Below are 19,141 nucleotides of genomic sequence, written 5' to 3'. Positions count from 1 at the left end.
GAGCACCCTTAATCTAAATCTGAAATCAGAGATATTCCCGAATCAGTACTATCCAGTGCCAACACAATGCCCCAAGTTGAATGTTCTGCTTGTGACTGTTGTGTTGTTTTGCAGTGTGGGCACAGAACATGTTGGGTAAGTAACTGTATCCCTGAGTTGCATCCTCGGTCCTTTGTACAGGATTATTAAGATAGTATATGAAACTCTGCCTTTGTGTAAAGATACATATAAAATATAAGTGAATTCTGTTCTGTTTAGATTTGGGTCCCGGCTCTCAAGGCGTGTAAACGTGTGTGTGTGTGTGTGTGTGTGTGTGTGTGTGTGTGTGTGTCTGCGTGTGTAACCCCCAAATCCAAGAATAAAATACCATGTATGAAGCACTTCTTGCCCCAAGCACTTGGACAAGGGGGTGCTCAACCAGCAGCAGGTGCGGTGCACACCCCTCTGACAAGAAGGAACTACACAGAAATAACATTCTTCACTCAGTTTGCATATACTGTGCTTCCAAATGGTGTTTAAGTCATAGCACAAATTTGCTTGTTAAGCTTACAGGACCTGAGTGCTTTAATAAAGGAACTTAGTACTCCTGGCCTGGGTAACACAAAAACCTGAAAGCAACAGAGGGCACAAGTCTCCAAGGGTTGTTATGAAATGCTACTTACCACTGAGAAAAGAACTGAGAAATCGTGGAAGTGGGCTATGACTTTCTTAATTATTGACTGAAGCTGTGAAACAAAACAAAAGAACACATCTTGTTTAATAAAGCCCATATGTTTTAAAAGGCAGCCCTCCTTCATACTGCCCACTACAATCACAATAGTTAGCCTGGATTGTTCAACGAAGGAAAACTAGATCAGGTTGGACCCTGCCTCTGTAAGGTTACCTTTGTTACTCTACCTCCTCCTTCAGAGTCCTGGGGACAAGGCCCATGCCTCAGCTTCTTCTGCAGGGCAATGTCCATGAGGATTAAGTAGGGTTGCCCATATGCTCAGGGAAGAGCCTGTTCTCCAATGCTCTCTTCTTACCTTTCAGAATAAAAGTAGTCTAGGATTGCCTTGAACACAGTATGTTGCCAAGGATAACTTGGAACGTCTAGCTCTTTTGCCTCTACTTCCCCAGTGCTGAGAGTCCAGGTGTGTGCTGCTCTACCTGCTGTATGTGGTGCCAGGGAATCTAACCCAGAGCTTTGTGTATGGTAGACAAACACACTACCAACAATTACACCTCTGGATATCACCTTAGCCTCTGTTGCTAGTCTAGGAGACCACAAAAATCACAGGTCCACAGTCCCACACAACTATTCAAGCATGGATGAAGCATGGATGCAGCCAGAACCAGTGTGGGAACAGATGAGTACCTGTGTGCCAATAAAACTTTATTCACGCAAACAAGTGATGGGCTATGAGTGGGTATGTGCCACAGACTGCCACCCCCTATGACAGTCCACCATGGTTCTGCCTTTCTTTATTACTTCAGGGAGAGGAAGATGATGGGGTTTTACCAGTGGAGTCAAGGGCCACTGCCCCAAAGATCTTGCCAAGTCTCAAAAAGGCCTAGAGCCTCATGTCTACTGACTTCACCCTGAGATAAACACAGTTTTGGTCTAAAAGGGCTTGGCCTGGGAGAACAAAGGAGATGCTACTTCTACATAAAAGTTAACTCCTGGCCTTTGGGTGCCATCCAGAACATTTGCTGACAAACACCTTGTTTATACTTCAAACTACTGCCATATCAACTCTCAAGTTCTACAAAAGTAGAAATGCACAGCTTCCTTCTTAAGGAAGCCGCTGGCCAGATCAGTTGAGGTAAAGACTAAGGAGGGACTCAAAGCTCACCACACAGTGGTAGGCACCTATAGCCCCAGTTCATCAGGACACTGTCAGGAAGATGAGTTCAAGGCCAGCCCAGGCAAGACATGGGAGACCTCATCTCTAACAAAACAAAAACCTCATGATGAGCAATGTCCCAGGGCATTATATCATATTAAAATATTCTCACACAAGGCAACTGATTGTTTTGGAACAAAAACACTTAAAATACTTTTGCATAGCTACATGTATGTTACGGTTTTAAATGATAGGGGTTCTCCCAGTAACATTTCATGATGAAAATGCAAATTGAAGGCACTGTCCAACACCCATTTATTCCTCAGTGGATTCTTTGAAAGCCAACATTGTCTCCTTTGCTTCATCCCCTAAGCCAACCATCCATAATGATGAAATTTATAAACGTAGTGTGCCTATTTTAAAAACTGTCTTGTAATAATTTCAAATTTACAGAAAAGCTAAAAGTATTACACCAAGAGCTCCTGCGCATTCTTTACCAACATTCATCAAATTTCACTAATTGGTTATGGTTTGAATAGGTCTCTCTCAAGGGCCCATGTATTAGAGTCTTGGTTTCCTGATGGTACAACTGGGAGAGGGTAGAATGTTAGAAGGATGGGGACCTTGGTGAGCAGCCCTCAGGTTACTGGGGTGTGGCCACATGGGGGATTCAGGGACACAGCCATTCCTGGTCTCATCACTGCTCCTTGGCTCTGTGTAGTACTAGTACATTACTCTGGTAAATGTTCACATGCCTTTTGAGCCCATTGAGAAATTGGCTCTGGAAACACTTCAGGCATAAGTATGCCTGTCTCAAAGTCCTTCCTCTTTAGGGATGGTTGCTCCCAGCCCCCCAGCCTAAAAGCTGTGTCTCCAGAACAGGTTACTACTGTTATCACATGACATAAAGAATGCCTGTGGGTAGGAAAGAAAAGTTCATCCATGGACAGAAAGCTGAACCAGGAATGTCAGCCTCAGCTTTCCCAATGGTTTTCTGCGGGATGTTGGGAGCACTTGACTGGATGATGTTGACTGTCAGTTGCTTCGTACATAAAATCCTCACCTGAGGGAACTGCCTGGAACTTTCTCACTTGGGGAACTCTTCTGAGACTGGGTCTCTCTCTGAACCTGAAGTTAGGCTGGTGGCTAACAAGCTCCAATGACCCCCTCATACACAACTATGCTTGGCTTTTTCCATGCGTGCTAGGGATTTGAACTGGAGTATTCTTGCAAATCAAGAGCCCTGACTTGGGGAGCTACTCCTCAGCTCTCACCCAGTTTCCTTTGCTGCCCAGACCGGAAGCCTAGGGGGCCTTTTCAAGCTGTTCTAGTTCATTTTCACATCCCCATCAATGTCTGGTCGTGTCCTTATTTTCTGGCACACATTTAAAAAATGAGTGTTGAGCCATTTAGATGGCTTAGGAGGTTAAAAAAAAAAAAAAAAAAAAAAAACCAAAAAACCAAAAAACCTTCACCAAGCCAGACAAACTGAGTTTGATTCACCAGGACTCAGACGGTAGGAGAGAACCAACTTCTATAAACTGTCCTATGGCCTACACATGTGTGCTATAGCACACATGGACCCATCCCCCCCACACACACACACACAATAAATGAATGTAATAACCAAGTTCTGAGAGTGCCAGGCTTACTGTGGTTCTTCATCCTAGATCTGAGTAAGTCACTTCTTCCCAGACTGATGTCTCCTCCCATCAACAGAGAGCACAGCCCTGAATGGCCCACTTGAATACATCTCACATTCATTCATTCATTCATTTTTGCTTAGTTCTTTTGATAATTTATTATCTGAAAATTGCATGCTGGAGCATAAAGATTTACCACAAAATATATGGGCCCAAACTGAATTGCATATACAAAACATTCACTGTGACTGGTGACTCTCATTGAGGGTCACAAAGATTGACCAATAAACAGGGATCCTGTATGGGTCTGAGCTAGGTTCTCTGCGAATATATTATGCTTTTGTAGCTTGGTGTTCTTGTAGGACTCCCAACAGTGGAATTGGGGGCATCTCTGACTCCTTTGTCTGTACTTGGGACCCTTTTTCTTTTACTAGGTTGCCTCGTCCAGCCATGATATAAGTAAGAGTTTTTGCCTAGTCTTATGGTATCTTGTTATGACATGTTTGGTGGCTACCTCTGGGGAGAGAGGATGTGAGGGGGGAGAGACTAGGAGGAGTGGAGGGAGGGGAAACCACAATTGGGATATATTGTATGAAAGAATAATAATAATATTAAAATGATGATGATGATGATAATGACAATAAAAGGTCACAGTACTAAAGCAACAATTTACCAGGAGCTACAGGAACAAATAGGAATGCCCTCAACAGGAGGGCTGGCAGCCTAGGTACGCTAACATGAGTCAGATTTCTCTCCTGTACCCACATCTGCTTTCCTTCAACTTTTTCCTTTCTCAGAGCAAGGTTTACTCACTCGTGTCTCATGATGAGCTCTCTGAGCCTTCTCTGGACTGTAGCTGTCTGTGTGTAGCCAACTGTCTCCTGTAGATGCTGCTTCAACAGACAACCCTGATTTTCTGTTCATGCTGTCTGACCAATTTTACAATGTGTTTCTCACATTCCTGTCTTAAGTGCCCAGCACTCTGAGCATCTTCTCTAAGTTCCTTTTAGCGCAACAGAATTATAATATAGTATAATGTCCTCCCCTCTTGTAATGAACTACTTTAACAACTCTCTCAAGCTCTCTTCCATACACACCACACACACACACACACACACACACACACACACAGACAGTTTGGTTATTTGTTTTGAGAGAGGATCTTATAAGTAGCTAAGCTAGGAAGTGCCTGCTTGGTAAGTAGTGATGATTTTATTTTATTTTATTTTCCTTATTTTATTATATTTTTATTAAATTGTATTATACTAAATTATTCTGTTTTAACAAACGTTAGAATAATATTAATACTTTTTAAAAGTTTAAGTTCATGCCTATTCAGTTTAAGACAAATGCTTACTCAGAATTTGCCATGTGTCACCCAATTTCAGCATTTCTATGTCACATCCCAACCCTCAAAACATCTCTGAAGACAGGACTAACATTACCCCCATTCCACAGGTGACAAAAGTGAGGCCCAAAGCTAGGATGTGGCTGAGCCAAGATTAAACACAGGATTCCCAGGTGTACCTTTTGACCAGTATAACATGAGTACTTCACTCAACAGAACAAGATCCCCACAATGGGAAGCACAGTCCTGTTACCTGGGGATAGGAGTCCTCAAATGCTCGATCCGGAGTCATATGCTTGATGACATCAGCCAGAACAGTGTTCACTTCTCGTTTCTATACCAGGAACATAAACCAACTGTTGTTAGGCTGGGACCACTGGTTATCATCCTGGGCAAACACTGACACATCCACAATACAGGGCTGGGTGGATAGTTTAGTGAGCACTTGCCCAGCATGTGTGAGGCACTGGTTTCATCCCAATACCAAAAAACCAAACAAAAAAAGCAAAAGCCACACACCTTCCATGAAATAGTTTCAAATATTCTGAAAAAAAAAAATAAAAGCAAGGAAAGAAATCATGTCCACATCCTCAGTCTAGTACCACCACCTCAAGATGGCTGTGATAATCTAAATCAGTACTGAATGCTGTTTTAGAAAGATAAAGTCATTTAGGCTACTTTCTGTCTACCTGGCCCAGGTTCCTGCCTCAGTATCTGAAAAGTGAGCAGTGAGACATTGTGGGAAGGGCACAGATTCACCCCTTACAAGCCATCTGCCCTAACTGGTCACATCTGTCATCTATGCCATGGGTTGGACATGTATAGCTCAAATCCTGCCTGTTACATAGCTAACAAGTGAGGAATAGTTTCACATTTGACCCACAGAAAGATGGTATCTGTGGTAGTTTGAATGTAATTGGTCCCCATAAGCTCATAGGGAGTGGCACTATTAGGAGATGTGGCTTTGTTGGAGTAAGTGTGTCCTTGTTGGAGGAAGTGTGTCACTGCAGAGGTGGGCTTAGAGGTCTCATATATTCTCAAGACTCATCTAGTGTGTCAGTTTACTTCCTGCTGCCTGCACAAGGTGTAGGACTCTAAGCTGTCTCTCCAGCACCATGTCTGCCTGCCCACTGCCATGTCCCACCATGATGATAATGAACTGAACCTACCTCTGAACTGTAAGCCACCCATTTGAGTTGCTATAGTTTTTCTGTCTCTTCATAGCAACATAAACCCTACCTAATATAGTATTTCATGGCAGCAAAAATTCTGAGATTCGAGTTTCGGTGTGTTTAAGTACAGTTTATAGAAACCCAGTCATGCTTCCTCATGTACTGTCTGCTAAAACAGAACACCATAAGCCTGGAAGTTAAAGACAGCAAAGGTTTCCTACTCATTGCCCTAGAGGCCAGGAAGTCTCAGATCAGGGCACCAGCAGACTCAGTATCAGGAGAAAGCCTGCTCCTCACAGACAACTCCTTCTCACAAGGCCCCCTAATGATGGAAGGGGATTAACAGACTCCTTTGGGATTTTGCTTTATGGACACTAATCCCACTCACAAGGACTCCACTCTCATGACGATACATCTGGCATCCTTGAAATGGTTAACAAGAGTCGGTATGACTGACACTCACAATGCCAGTCAGCAGGGAGAAGTACAGGCAGCTGCCTATAGCTCCACATCTTGACACTGAACTCAGGGAACAGGTTTAACCATGTGAATCAAGGAGGCAAGGTAGACACGAACATCCAAACCATAACCCTGCACTTACTTGTAAAAGACTGGATGCTCAAGCATGAGGACCTGAGTTCAGATCCCTAGCACCTACATAAAATGCTAGGAGTAGCTATTTGTACCTGTAACTCCAGGACTGGCAATAGCAGGAAATAGAGTGAGTAGAGATTGGAGGATTGCTGGCTACTAGCCTACTCAAAAAGGCTGAGAGTGGTAAGAGGTTCCTTTCTCTGGCTTCTGAATGTAAACATGTACACATACACATGGCCCTCCCACACACCAATAATAATAATAATAATAATAATAATAATAATAAATAAGATGGATGGCTGGAGAGATGGCTCAGCAGTTAAGAGCTTGTTATTTTATAATGAGGCAGAGTCTGAAGTCCATTACCCACTAGACACTTATGTCAATTTACAAAATATTTTAGCATCGTAGTTCCCAAGGGCCCCTGTTTAGTTTTGACTGATGCAGCACTGCCAAGTCTGATGTGCCAGTGTGGAACACACTTTTAGCAACACATGCTCACACTTCACACTTCTTAACGTTTAAGGTCTGGGCTTAGTGGCGTATCAACAGACTTGAGCCCAGGACTTTGAGACCTGTCTGGACAACACAGCTGAGGCCCCACCTCAAGTACCACTGCAATGTTCCTAAGTGGCCAGTCTCTGTTGCTATGGTAACCGATAAACCACAAAACCCTTAGGAAAACAACTCCACAGTCATACATACCGTGAAATGCCTGCAGGTGTACTCTACCCACACCTCCGCACAGTTAATGTAGTCCTACAAAGTAAAGGTAAAAATAGCTTCTGAGTGGGCACAACACTGATTAACTTTTGCCACAAGTTCATAGACAAATCCTCCAGGGCTCTGACAAGAAATACAGAAATGCCTGGCTTACTCCTATGGTTTGAATATGAATGTCCCTCACAAACTCCCATTGCTGTGGCTGTTCTAGGAAGCTGTGGAATATCTAGGTAGAGACAGAGCTAGAGGAGGTGGTCCATTGAGGGCTGTAGCACAGCCTCAATGATTCCTGAATCAAACCAGCTATAACAGAATACAGTACAAGCTCCTGCTGCTACGAACCTGGCTCCTGAGCCACCTCACATGTCAGCCCTGACATTATCCTCTCAACTGTAAAACAAAATAAGCCTCTTCCCTCAAGCTGCTTCTACCAGATGCTGGGTCTGAGGAGCACAGTGATTGACTGATATACATTACCATGAAAAGCAAGTTATAAAAGGAAACAAGCAGCCTGCTGCTCACTACAGACTTTGATCGCAGCATTGCTTCTTAGGCCAAGATGCAAATCTATGGAGCTCTGTCATGCTTAAGGAGCAAAGGGTCCATGATCCGAGGAGCCCTTGCCATGTCTGAGCAGAAAACTTCAGGGATGATCTAACTGAGCATTCAAAGTTTGCTTGTTGCTTTAACAAAACAAACAAAACCATTTGATCTATAGAAGGGCTGTAAATCTATCCTATAAAAGTTTGAAAATCCCTACAAGGGCCAGGGAGACGGCACAGCAGGTAAGAGCACTTGCCATCAAAACTAACAACCCATGTAATAAAGTCTGACACCATGGAGCACAGTTTTAATTCCAGCACCCAGGATCTCTGTGAGTTCCAGGCCAGCCTGGTCTACATAGAATACAGGTCAGCCAGGAATGAAAACAAACAAACAAAAAACAAAAAACAAAAAACAAAAAACAAAAAAAAAACAAGATACAGAAAAAAAAGAACCCATGGGCAGCTAAAATGAACTGCTCAGAAACAAGGTGGATGACAGGACGTATTCTTGAATCGTCCCTGTGATGTGCATATGTATAGCACTTACATTCACACACATCCCTGATGGCCATAGCCATCATCACATGCACGAAAGTAAATGATACCAGCTGCTCTGTCATGTAAGACTTTAGAAGCCCTGGTGTTCAACCACTAATCTTCAATCCTGTAGGAATATCCTAGTAGATTGCTATTTAAAATAATACATACTTGACTGCTGTACTCTAGATGCTCTTTGCATAGCTAGAAGACACCTGAAGTTTTTAATCCTGGTAACTTATATGTTTAGTGCAATCTGGGGCTTCAGAAATAAGATATAATCGGGACAGAAGAAACAAGACATAACTGAGACAGAAAAATTAAAAAACATCTTTAATGCTACTTGTTCCCTCTATGGGCTAATAAATGATATAAGGAGAGTTTCTTTTTTAAAAGTTTGATTGATAGAAATTTCACTTATTATCATTAGGTTTTGCTGTTATTTGGTTTTGGTTTTTTGAGACAGCATCTCCCTTATGTAGCCCAGGCTGGTCTTAAATGCTTCATCCTCCTGCCTCAGTCTTCTGAGTGCTGTAATTACAAATGTGAGTCACCATACATGGCTAAAGCTCATTTCCTTAAAAGCAAAATGCATTGAGGTGGAGAGGTAGCTCCACAGTTAAGAACACTTATTGCTCTTGTAGAGAACCCAGATTTGGCTCCCAGAACCCATGTGGTGGCTAAAAACTACCAGTAACCAGTTCCTGGGGACCCTCTTCTGGCCTCCATGGTCACTGCTTACAGATGGTATACAGACATACATGCAGGCAAAACACCCATGCACATTAAAAAAAACTTCAGTGTATATTGGATAATTTCTACAAAAATCAGTAGACCGTGGTGTAAATGGCCACTCACCTGTGGATTCTTCAATTTAGTGATGACTTTCCAAGCTTCATTGAGAATCTGAAGTCGATCATTCTCAGGAGGATCAGCCAAGGCCAAGTTTAGCCCCAGCGAACGAAAAAGGAGATGCTAAGAAAGTAGCAAACGGCTGTTACTAGAAATGTTAAGTCAAAATGCCTCACGGAGAAAGAGAAAGAAAAGGCTCCAGCAGTTCATCTGTCTCCAGGGAAATCTTCCTAAGATTTTTTTTTTTTTTCTGAAATTTTACAGATCCATCCAAACAACTCTGAGAAACTTAAGGATCTGATAGGCACTGTCAAAGCATCTCAGGTAAAGCATGCACTTACTAGGTTAAGTAAGAGCCTGAGCCCAGTTCCCAGTACACACCCAAAAGTGGGCTTAGAGGATATAATTTGCACATCACATATACTACTGGAGGAAGTCTTCACTAATTGAGGGATGGAGAGAGAATGTGTGTGTGTGTGTGTGTGTGTGTGTGTATAAGAGATCAAACATGAGTGTTGTTCCTCAGGAGCTGTCAACCTTGCTTTTTGAAAAAAGGTTGACTGACTGGCCAGTGATCCCCAGGGATCTGTCTGTCTCCACTTCCCCAGCACTGGGATTACAAGCACATGCTACCATTCCTGGCTTTTTATAGGGACATCAAATTCAGGTCCTCATGCTTGTACAAGTGCTTTAATGACTGAGCCACCTCCATAGCCCAAAAGCAAATATAATTTAAATATGTGTGACCATGTCTTTCCTAAATACTCCATAGTGAATCCATGCATGGGGTCAGCATTCAAGGCCTGACACATAGCAGTTATGTGGCATTAATGATCCCAATCTCAGCCACCTTCTATCACATCCTTTGGGAACAAAGCCTTCTCCTGTCTCCTTTAGGCCCACACTGCCCCCACACCTTACTCTAGCCACCAAAGCAATCAGTTAGACATCATCGTCTCTTCTCCCAACACACAGTAAGTCAAGAGCCTACCTTGGGGAAGCCAGACTCATCGCACTCTTTAATCATGCCAATGAAGTCCATAGACCTGGTGGCAATGAACTCAGCCCTGAAAGCTGACATCACGGAGTTCAAGAGCAAAGCACTGGAAGACATAGATGCCAAGTCACTCACAGCTTCCTCAGGATACAAGTCCTTTGTTTATTTATCTGTCTATTTACTTTTGTTTGCAAACTGACAGCAAGTCTTTTTATGTAGACTAGGCTGACATTGAACTTATAACCCTCCCCATCTCCACTCCTCAAATTCTGTGATTATGAATAACTGTTACTATACCTGGCTTGCAAGCCAGATTTAATGCTAGGGTATATACTGACTACCAAGAAGGATGATTGACAGCTTTTAATGGAAAAGTTAGAAAGAGGAAAAAAAAATGAAAACATGCATTCCCTAGAGGACTCACTGCATATCTGACCCCTGACAGCATGTGAATGAACTAGATGGATGGACAGAAAACTCAGCTACAGTCCAACCCCTTAAGTAGGCCCGGGTCTTTATAGGCTGATGTACTAACAAAATTGAATGTTCAAGAACAACATGGTCCTTGTTATAAACATGTATCTTTTATTTGAAGAATTTCTCATGAAAGAGACCTTAAATTTTAGGCACCTGAGGAAAAACAAAACCCACTCAAGGATGTATACTTATCTGCTACCAAAAAAGTTGTAAAGGGAACCTCATAGGCAGGCGGCAGGGAACTGAGTGCTTCCTGGTCCTACCACTTACCACAGCCCCATAAAGAAAAGACTTATTAGTATCACCCTCATTTTGCAGAGAGAGAAGACTGAGATATAGGGCAGTCAGGTTAGTGGCCCAAGGTCACAAAGCTAAGTTAGAATGGAGCTGAGGTCTGAGACAGGGCAATTTCAATGCTCTGTTCTGAACCTCTACAGTCTAACCCTTCTGCTTCTCACCCATGTTAAGGGTGGAAGCTCAAAAAACTAAATAAAAGCATGTGATGGCTGAGGAGAGAGCTTGGTTGATAAAGTGCATTCTGAATAAATGTGAGGGCCTGAATTCAAATTTCCAGCACCCATATAATGACCTGGTTGTGGTAGTGAACACCTATAACCCTGCTATAGGACAGGCAGGGACAGAAAGAAACCTAGAGCTTGCTGGCCAGCCAATCTAACTGAATCAGTGAGCTCCAGGTACACAAGAGACCCTGTCTTAAAAGATAAGGTGGAGTGCTATAGAGAGAGATAACTAACACTGCCCTCTAGCCTTTGTGCTTGGACACACACACACACACACACACACACACAGCTATTGACCTCAATTCCAGGCAGCTGCTTATATGAGTCTTATAATAAGCACTTACTTGTTGCCGAGTTTCTTACATCTCTCCATCATCTCCATCAGCAAAGCCTAGAAGTTTAAGAGGAAGAACATCAGCTTGAAGGATACAAAACAACATCTCTAAGAGACCTTCAAAATGTTGTACTCTAAATAGCAGCTGATTTACATAATGCCAATTCCCATTGTCCTCAAGGATGGGAAGCATGAGAAAGTAAAACAAGTGGTGGCAAATGCCTTTAATCCCAACAGGTGGATCTCTGTGAGTTCGAGGCCAGCCTGGTCTCCAGAGTGAGTTCTAGGACAGAGGGCTACACAGAGAAATCCTGTCTCAAAAAACCAAAGCCAACGAGCTGGGGCATCAGATGAGTCGAGGGTCAGGTCCAGTCTCTCCAGCCACTGATGGAGAGATACTGAGTCAGGCATGGGTAGCAACATCCTACCCACAGTGTCACCACAGAATGATGAACCTCTGGCTCCTGGGCATGAACAAGGAGGAAAAGTTGTTAGGTTTCTATGGCACTCTTGCTTGTTTGTCAAAGGGCCTGTGGCTTGCTCAATAATGCAGTCAAAAAGCAATCAACACATGCCAGGCCACGGCTCAGTGCCCACTAATCACAGAAGAGCTCACTCTCATGGTCTCACCTCTCCCACCCAGGTGCATTACCATTCTCCTATTTCAGTGACAGGAAGCTGAGCAACGGCACTGCAACAGATTTAGCCAGGGTCACACAGCCAGCAACCAGGGTCAGCAATGACCCCAATGTGCCAGCACCAAAGACTGCATTCCTTGCCACATGTCCTTTCCTAAGTTCCAAGCATGTCCTTCCCCCGAAGTAGACCGGTATACTCCTGTGCATTACTAATGGCTTTGGAGCTATCTTAAGGCAATGACGTATCTTCAAAAGAGCTCCTGGGTTTTTTGTTTTGTTTTGAAAAATCAATGCATGATGTAGCCTTTAGGGCAGTGGTTTGGGAGGTTTTGTATAGTTACAGACAAGGTCAAGACTAAGACAGAAGGGCTAATGCCAGTAGCCTAGACATTGAGCACTTGACCAGGTGTCTGAATAACTGTCCTTTCTTCTTCATGCTTTGTCACAGGGCTGGAAGCCTGTGCAGATTCCCCTGTACACATGGGCTAAGTCAGACAAGACCAGTGCTTCCTCATAAGGAGTGGAAACAAGGTCTGTGTCTAAATCTGACCCTGAAGTCAAAATAATTGGCAGTGAATTTTAGGCTCCCTTTTTCAGATTCTGGACTCTGTCCATATCAAATTGGATCCTTTTATATCATGCCCCCCCCCCATTAACATGTAGAAACCCTAAATTCCAGTGAGACAGTATGCAAGGCCTTTGAGGAAGTACTAAGGTTAAGTGAGGTCATTAGCATGGGACCCCATCCAAAAGGGTTATCGTCCTTATGAAGGAGGTAGAGAGCAGAGAGATGTGTGCACAAAGAAAGGGACACAGGAGGAGGCAGCATCTGCTCATGGAGGAGGGAGGCCTCACCAGAGTCCAGCTCTGCCAGCACCTTGACCTTGGCCTTCAAGCCTCCAGAGCTGTGAGACAGACTGTGCTCTCCTCCCACTCCTCCAGAGGGCCTGAGCTGCCTAACAAATATTCAACCAAAGCATTGCAACCTCACTCTGTTTTTCCTTGTGAGTTTAACTTTGGCCATGTGACTCATCTCTAGCTGCTGAGACAGGTTAGGAAGTCTTCTAAGGGCTTTGGGAAAAAAAAAAAAATTGAACTATGACATAAGGGTTGGAGTGGCTGCAGACACTTCGCTCCTAGTAGGGGGCTGTAGAAGAACAGAAAGACAGATGGAAGCTGACTGGCCCAGAATGCCTTGCTATTGAAGGACATACTAAACTATATTTGTCATCCAGGCTTGTCAACTGTCTGTTCCTTACAGACAGAAGCATCCCTGCTGCCACTAAGATATTGTCACAATGGCAATCGAGACACACTTGATGAGTCACTCTTGACAACTAACACCAAGTGCTACCTCAAAAAAGCTGGGAAAGGGAAATTCTATACAATGGCTATACTTCACAGCATACAAATGCTCATTCAAAACCTACGGAAGGGACAACACATGGACCATATGTCTAGGGCATAAGGGAGTAGGCAAAGAGGGTGACACACGGGACTCATACCTTCCCGAGTGCCAATCTTACATACTTACACTTACACACACACACACACACACAAACACACACTCCCATCATTTTAATGGCTGAGCAATCACACCACAGGCAGACAGTTTTCAAACTGACCCTAACTGATGGATATATAAAAAGTTTTTCTTCCATTATTTCTATTACTTCTCTTCACTGGAATATTTTTTTCTGATAAGCAGACAGAACATACCTGTGTGCAGAAGCTTAGATATTAGTTTGCGATATTAGCCTCATCTTGCATTTGTGTGCCTATAAAGAGGGTGTGTGTGGCATGTGTGCAGATTCATGCGCATGCTCAGGCTGGAAGACGACATTGGTTGCTCTCACTCTTTGCTTTGTTCCTCTCAGACAGGGTCTCTCACTGAACCTGGAGCTAGTCTAGTGAGCAATGAACCTCCACCATCGTTCTCTGTACCCTCAACAGTACTAGTTACAGGGGGACGTGCAGGCAGGTTTTTCCATGGCACTAGATATTTGAACTTGGGTCCTTATGTTTACATAGCAAGTGCTCTCACCTGCTAAGCCATCGCTCCACCTTCATGTTATCATTATCTATTATTATTATTATTATTGTGAATATGTGCATACACAGGCTACCGGGCATGTGTGGAGACTGGAGGACAACTTCAAAGATGTGGTTCTCTCCTTTCACTTTTATGTGGGCTCTGTGGGAGGAACTTAGGTGTCTTTATCCACTGAGCCCATCTCACTGGTCCTGTACTTACCCATTTTTGAAATAGGGTCTTGTTATGTAACCTAGGCTAGCCTCAACCTCAGATTCACAACATAGCCCTGGCAGGCCTCAAAGGTGAGGTGATATGTCACCCTGCCTGCCCCATGTTTTACAATGTTTAAGGAGTAGTTTCCAATAAGCATGCTGTAGTAAACAGTTCTGTGTGTCAGTCTATCAGGGACTTAAGTCCCACCTCAGGTGCAATGGTTAGCAGGAGATATCCAGAAGGGACAAGCTGAAAGACATTTGCTGCTTTTAGAGTCAGCACCATACACCCTGACCCTTTCTATCTGTGTGACATTTAAGATGTTCTAAGCCATAGCTGCCTCAACTGTAAAACCAGGATGATTAAGAACACTCAGAAGAATTTGGATAATTCTAGCAGAGCAATCACAGAGATGGTGCAGGGTGGGCCTCAACTAACAAGCCCTGTGTGATGGACTCCAAGGCTTCACTTTGTCTATGCCTCAGCTCCCTACTCCACAAGGTCACACAGCCTTCTACACAGCTCCAGATATGACTGATGGCCTGGGAGGGAAAGGCTTCAGAAATTAAACAAAAAAAGTGATACACCTACTGGAAAAGATCACACACACACACACACACACACACACACACACACACACAGAGAGAGAGAGAGAGAGAGAGAGAGAGAGAGAGAGAGAGAGCACTCAAGATATAACATTGACAATTTATAGATGCCAAGATTTTAGGTGGCTATTTTTCTTTCAACTTTTTTAAATGTTCTCTAAGGATTCTGGATGTTTACTAACACATTTATCCATCCCTCCTGTCTTTGCACAGCTACCAACGATTCTCCCCTCCCTGACTCAACATGCCATCTGTCATCTGCCATTCCTCAGAGAATCCCTCTCTTCAGACCATTTTCCCTTTCAAAGCCCCTCCATGGTTCCCTGTTCTCAGAATGGTGACCTCAGCCACCTTTGCAGATGAACCTGGTGGAACCCTGGGCACTCCAGGATACTCCAGCTAACCAGATTTTTTCCTCTTCTCAAGTCCTGTTGGACCCTTACCATACATGTAGCCTACCTAATGCCCCCTCCCTGCTGCCACTTGGTCTTCAAGCAAGCTCAGGTTTTCTACAAGGCCTGCCTGGACCACCCACATCATGGTCCCAAAGCCACAGCTCTTAGAGAACGGTTTATTAGATCTATTTTGCAGATGCCAAAACTGAGGTACATGGAAATCAGTAGTCTAAGGCACAAAAGACCCACTATCCACCTGCCAGGGACAGGCCTGATCTGTGCTTTCCTTTCCCCTTCACCATCTATAAGCTGTATTGTGCAGCTCAGCCACGGACCAAGTGACTCTGTGAGAATCACCAATGAAGTTGGGGCCAGGCCTCCTCCTCCAACTCCCTCCTTCAAGCAATCAGCAACACATAGTTTCTCCAGGCTTTTATTCCCATCACCCACAGTAAGCTGTGTATAATGGCTACCCTTTTCTGAGCATGGTGTGCTTGAAATGAAGTGGCCATCTTTTACTTAACTACAATCCCATTTTAGCTGTGAAAGGAAGAAAACTCCCACCTTCAAACCATAACAGGAAAACCCTTCTGAATAATCGTCCTTTCTAGATTTTAATTTCTATTATTATTATTATTATTATTATTATTATTATTATTGAGACAAGGACCTCCTATGTAATGTAGGCCAGGTCAATCTCAAACTTAGGATCTTCCTGCCTCACTTCCCAAATGCTAGGATTACAGGCCTGCCACTGCACATCTGGCTGTACATTTCAATTACAATTTGCAACTTCATATATCAAATACTCACAGCTAACATCTCTCCCTTCCCTCGTACCTGCCTGAGCCAGACACACCAACTGCTGGGACAGACTTTACAACACTCGATTGGAGGATTGGCTAGAGACACACTGCTCTGACCTCCCCTTGCCTCACTGCAGCTATCCAAGAGCTTTTAGTACACACTGACACATGTCCCTTCAACTGCACCTTCCATACTGACACCATTTCGTCTACTGCTCGAAAATGATTAACTTCCCTTTTTTTAACAAGATACTGCAAGTCCCTCATCTAAGTGCCCCAAGAACAGTTTATCATTATTCAGGTGACCTAATTTTTTAGTTGCTTCTCCTACTGCATGATGATTTCCTAGAGCAGTACTATCCCCAGAAGGTTCTATTCCCAGCCTGACTCCTCTGAGACTCAAATAAACACAAGGGCATCTTGGGACACCCACCCTGCATTTTTTCATCTGATCTTGTCTTTCATTAATGTAAGGGGGGAAAAAAAGGTGTTCTCGTTTTCAACACACTAATCCTTCTTGTAGGAGTGTTTGAATCATTCAGAGGAAGGCTGAGGGAGAGGTTCTGTTTCCACCATTAAGTTTGTGGCACATTTTCCCCCAGGAGGGGACCACATGTGGTTGCTAAAGACCACGCAACACCCAGAGGCTCTTCAAATTACCTTCTCTTGAGATGAGTCTGACATGAAACCAGCTTACAAAATGATTAAAACAATTTCTACCTAAAACAGGAGAAGTCTGTGCTCCCCGTTCCCCATACTTTAGATTCCAAAAAGTAAAACCACACACAGGGCAAAGGGAATCCAGTAAAGACAGTCACAAAACTGTCCAGGTGTGATGGCACACACTGTAATCCTAGTACTCGGGAGACTGAGGCAGGAGAATACTAAGTTCCAGGTATGCCTGGGCCACAAAGACCCCCCACTGAACGTAGGACTATATGTGGGACACCCACTCTGCACAGTAAAGGTACTGTCCTGGTTTAGTGAATAGGAATTGTCACAGATAAAAGACAATGCTCTCTGACTAGGGGCAAGTCAACAGGCATCCACTGTTCCGTGACATGGTCACAGAGCTGAGGGCAGACCCAATTAGTCCAACACCAAAGCCCTTACTCCAGCACAAAGTTACTCCATGGCTGACCCCCAACATAGCAATGAGTAGAGCTACTGCTTCTGCATAGCTATATACTGTGTAGAGCTTTATGCCAGGACAAACAGACACCCATGAAGTCCAATCTTTCTAATAATTCTGCAGCCTTCCAGTGAACACACCCACAAGAATTCAAGTGGAGCCGTTAGCTACCTCCAAATTTGCATCATTACAGCCACATGAAGGTATGTGGTCATGTTAGATACTCATGGCTTATTTCCCCAGGACCGAGCCCTGACAATGGTGTCCCTCAGTCAGATACCTGTTCTTTTTGTTGGCTGTAGCTGGGAAACAGACCCCTGCCTCTCAACTGCTTGCCTCACACTACAGCAAGCTGCCTTATCCTCTCAACCACCAAGAAGGCGGCCAGGGAAACTTCATCTATCACAGTCACATCAGCATGCGCTGGGAATCACCAAGAAAAAAAGTCCTATTTCTGTTACAAGGTTAATTCCTGAGAGTATATCACCCAGAAGAGAAGGGGGGAGGGGGCGGGAAAGGAAAAGGCATTATGTAAGCAATAAGGAAAGCTATACTTGCCCTTACATGAAATAGGACAATGCCACCTGCCATGCAGGCCTCACCAAACGGTGATAAACACAAATGGGGAAGAGGAAGGTAAATGAAGAGTTGAGGAGGATTTCAAGGGTTTCCCTCTGGCCACCCACCACTCTGCAGTCATAAGAATGAATGTAGCTCTGAGTGGCTCCTCTCTTCCCAGTGTCAGGAAATGACACAATCTAGAAAGGCATAGAACCATCCATGGAGGCATAAAGGCAGCTGGCACAGACAGCAGAGTGTCACACCACAGAGAAAGGGAGTCAGTCCTGCTCCCCAGGGATGATCCCCACTGGCCTTACCTCAGGGGCATGGTAGGAGACACACTGGAAGATCCAACCCATGGCAGGCGAGTACAGAGGGAGATAGGACAACAGCTCCACACCCTGGGCCACCAGCTGATTCTGGACAGTGTCTCCGTGAATCTACAGGAGACCAAAGGGACATCAGAAAGGAGAGGAGTCACATCACACAAACCAGGCTGTCTTGGAAGTGCACGAATGGGTGCAATGGTAACAGCCTGCTGCCTCGGGCTATACTTAAAAACAAAACACACAGCAAGTTTCCCATGCCATCCAACTGGGAAGTTCTGGAGGAGGGTTGTACAGGCAGAAGTAACCCAATGAAAATGGATTAGCAGATGCTGAGAACTAGGCATTTTCTGTTCATATAAGTGTGTTAAATCTCCCTCCATCCAACATGGGGTATAGGCCCCTGAAGACACTCATGACATTCTGCACATCTAGTCCAGGACAAGGGTCCTCAGCTTGGTGAGCCCACTGGGTCTTGTAAATTTGCTCCCACCACAGTTCAATGAGCTGCTATTGTGGTGCTCTCCTACCTGTTTAAATGTAAGCAGGAAGTCAAAGAAGTTCTTATTGAGGCTTTCCTTGAGGTGCGGGGCCACTTCCATCCCCACCTGCAACCAACCAAAGTGAAATCATCTTAATAGCAAAAAGCCAGGGGCAAATAAGAGGGTGTACCTTATGCTGCTTTTCTTATTTCCAAGCCAGGGTCTCACTCTGCCCTGACTGGCCTTGCATTCAACAATCCTCCTGCCTCAGTCTCTCAAGTGCTGAGAGTACAAATGTACGCCACACACCTGGCTAAAGCACCATGTTGAAAACAGAAAACAAAGGAGCTAGGACATAGCTCAGTGGTAAAGTGTTTGC

General features: G+C 44.1%; 1 protein-coding gene across 1 annotated transcript in view; it reads right to left on the bottom strand.

Moving 5' to 3' along the window:
* Vps35l (VPS35 endosomal protein sorting factor like) overlaps positions 1-19,141 on the bottom strand; it is a 99,808-nt gene that overhangs the window by 45,397 nt on the left and 35,270 nt on the right. Inside the window, exons 13-20 of the mRNA XM_051192792.1 lie at positions 18,811-18,888; positions 18,272-18,394; positions 11,580-11,626; positions 10,232-10,343; positions 9,247-9,363; positions 7,289-7,342; positions 5,071-5,151; positions 663-725 (exon numbers count right to left, since the gene is read on the bottom strand). Coding sequence (XP_051048749.1) covers positions 663-725; positions 5,071-5,151; positions 7,289-7,342; positions 9,247-9,363; positions 10,232-10,343; positions 11,580-11,626; positions 18,272-18,394; positions 18,811-18,888 — 675 coding nt within the window. The remainder of the gene's footprint in view (positions 1-662; positions 726-5,070; positions 5,152-7,288; positions 7,343-9,246; positions 9,364-10,231; positions 10,344-11,579; positions 11,627-18,271; positions 18,395-18,810; positions 18,889-19,141) is intronic.

This window comes from Phodopus roborovskii, unplaced genomic scaffold (assembly GCF_943737965.1).
Source record: "Phodopus roborovskii unplaced genomic scaffold, PHOROB, whole genome shotgun sequence".
Taxonomy (NCBI): Eukaryota; Metazoa; Chordata; class Mammalia; order Rodentia; family Cricetidae; genus Phodopus; species Phodopus roborovskii.
Note: the sequence above shows the minus strand (reverse complement) of the source record. Positions and strands in the feature narration are given on the sequence as shown.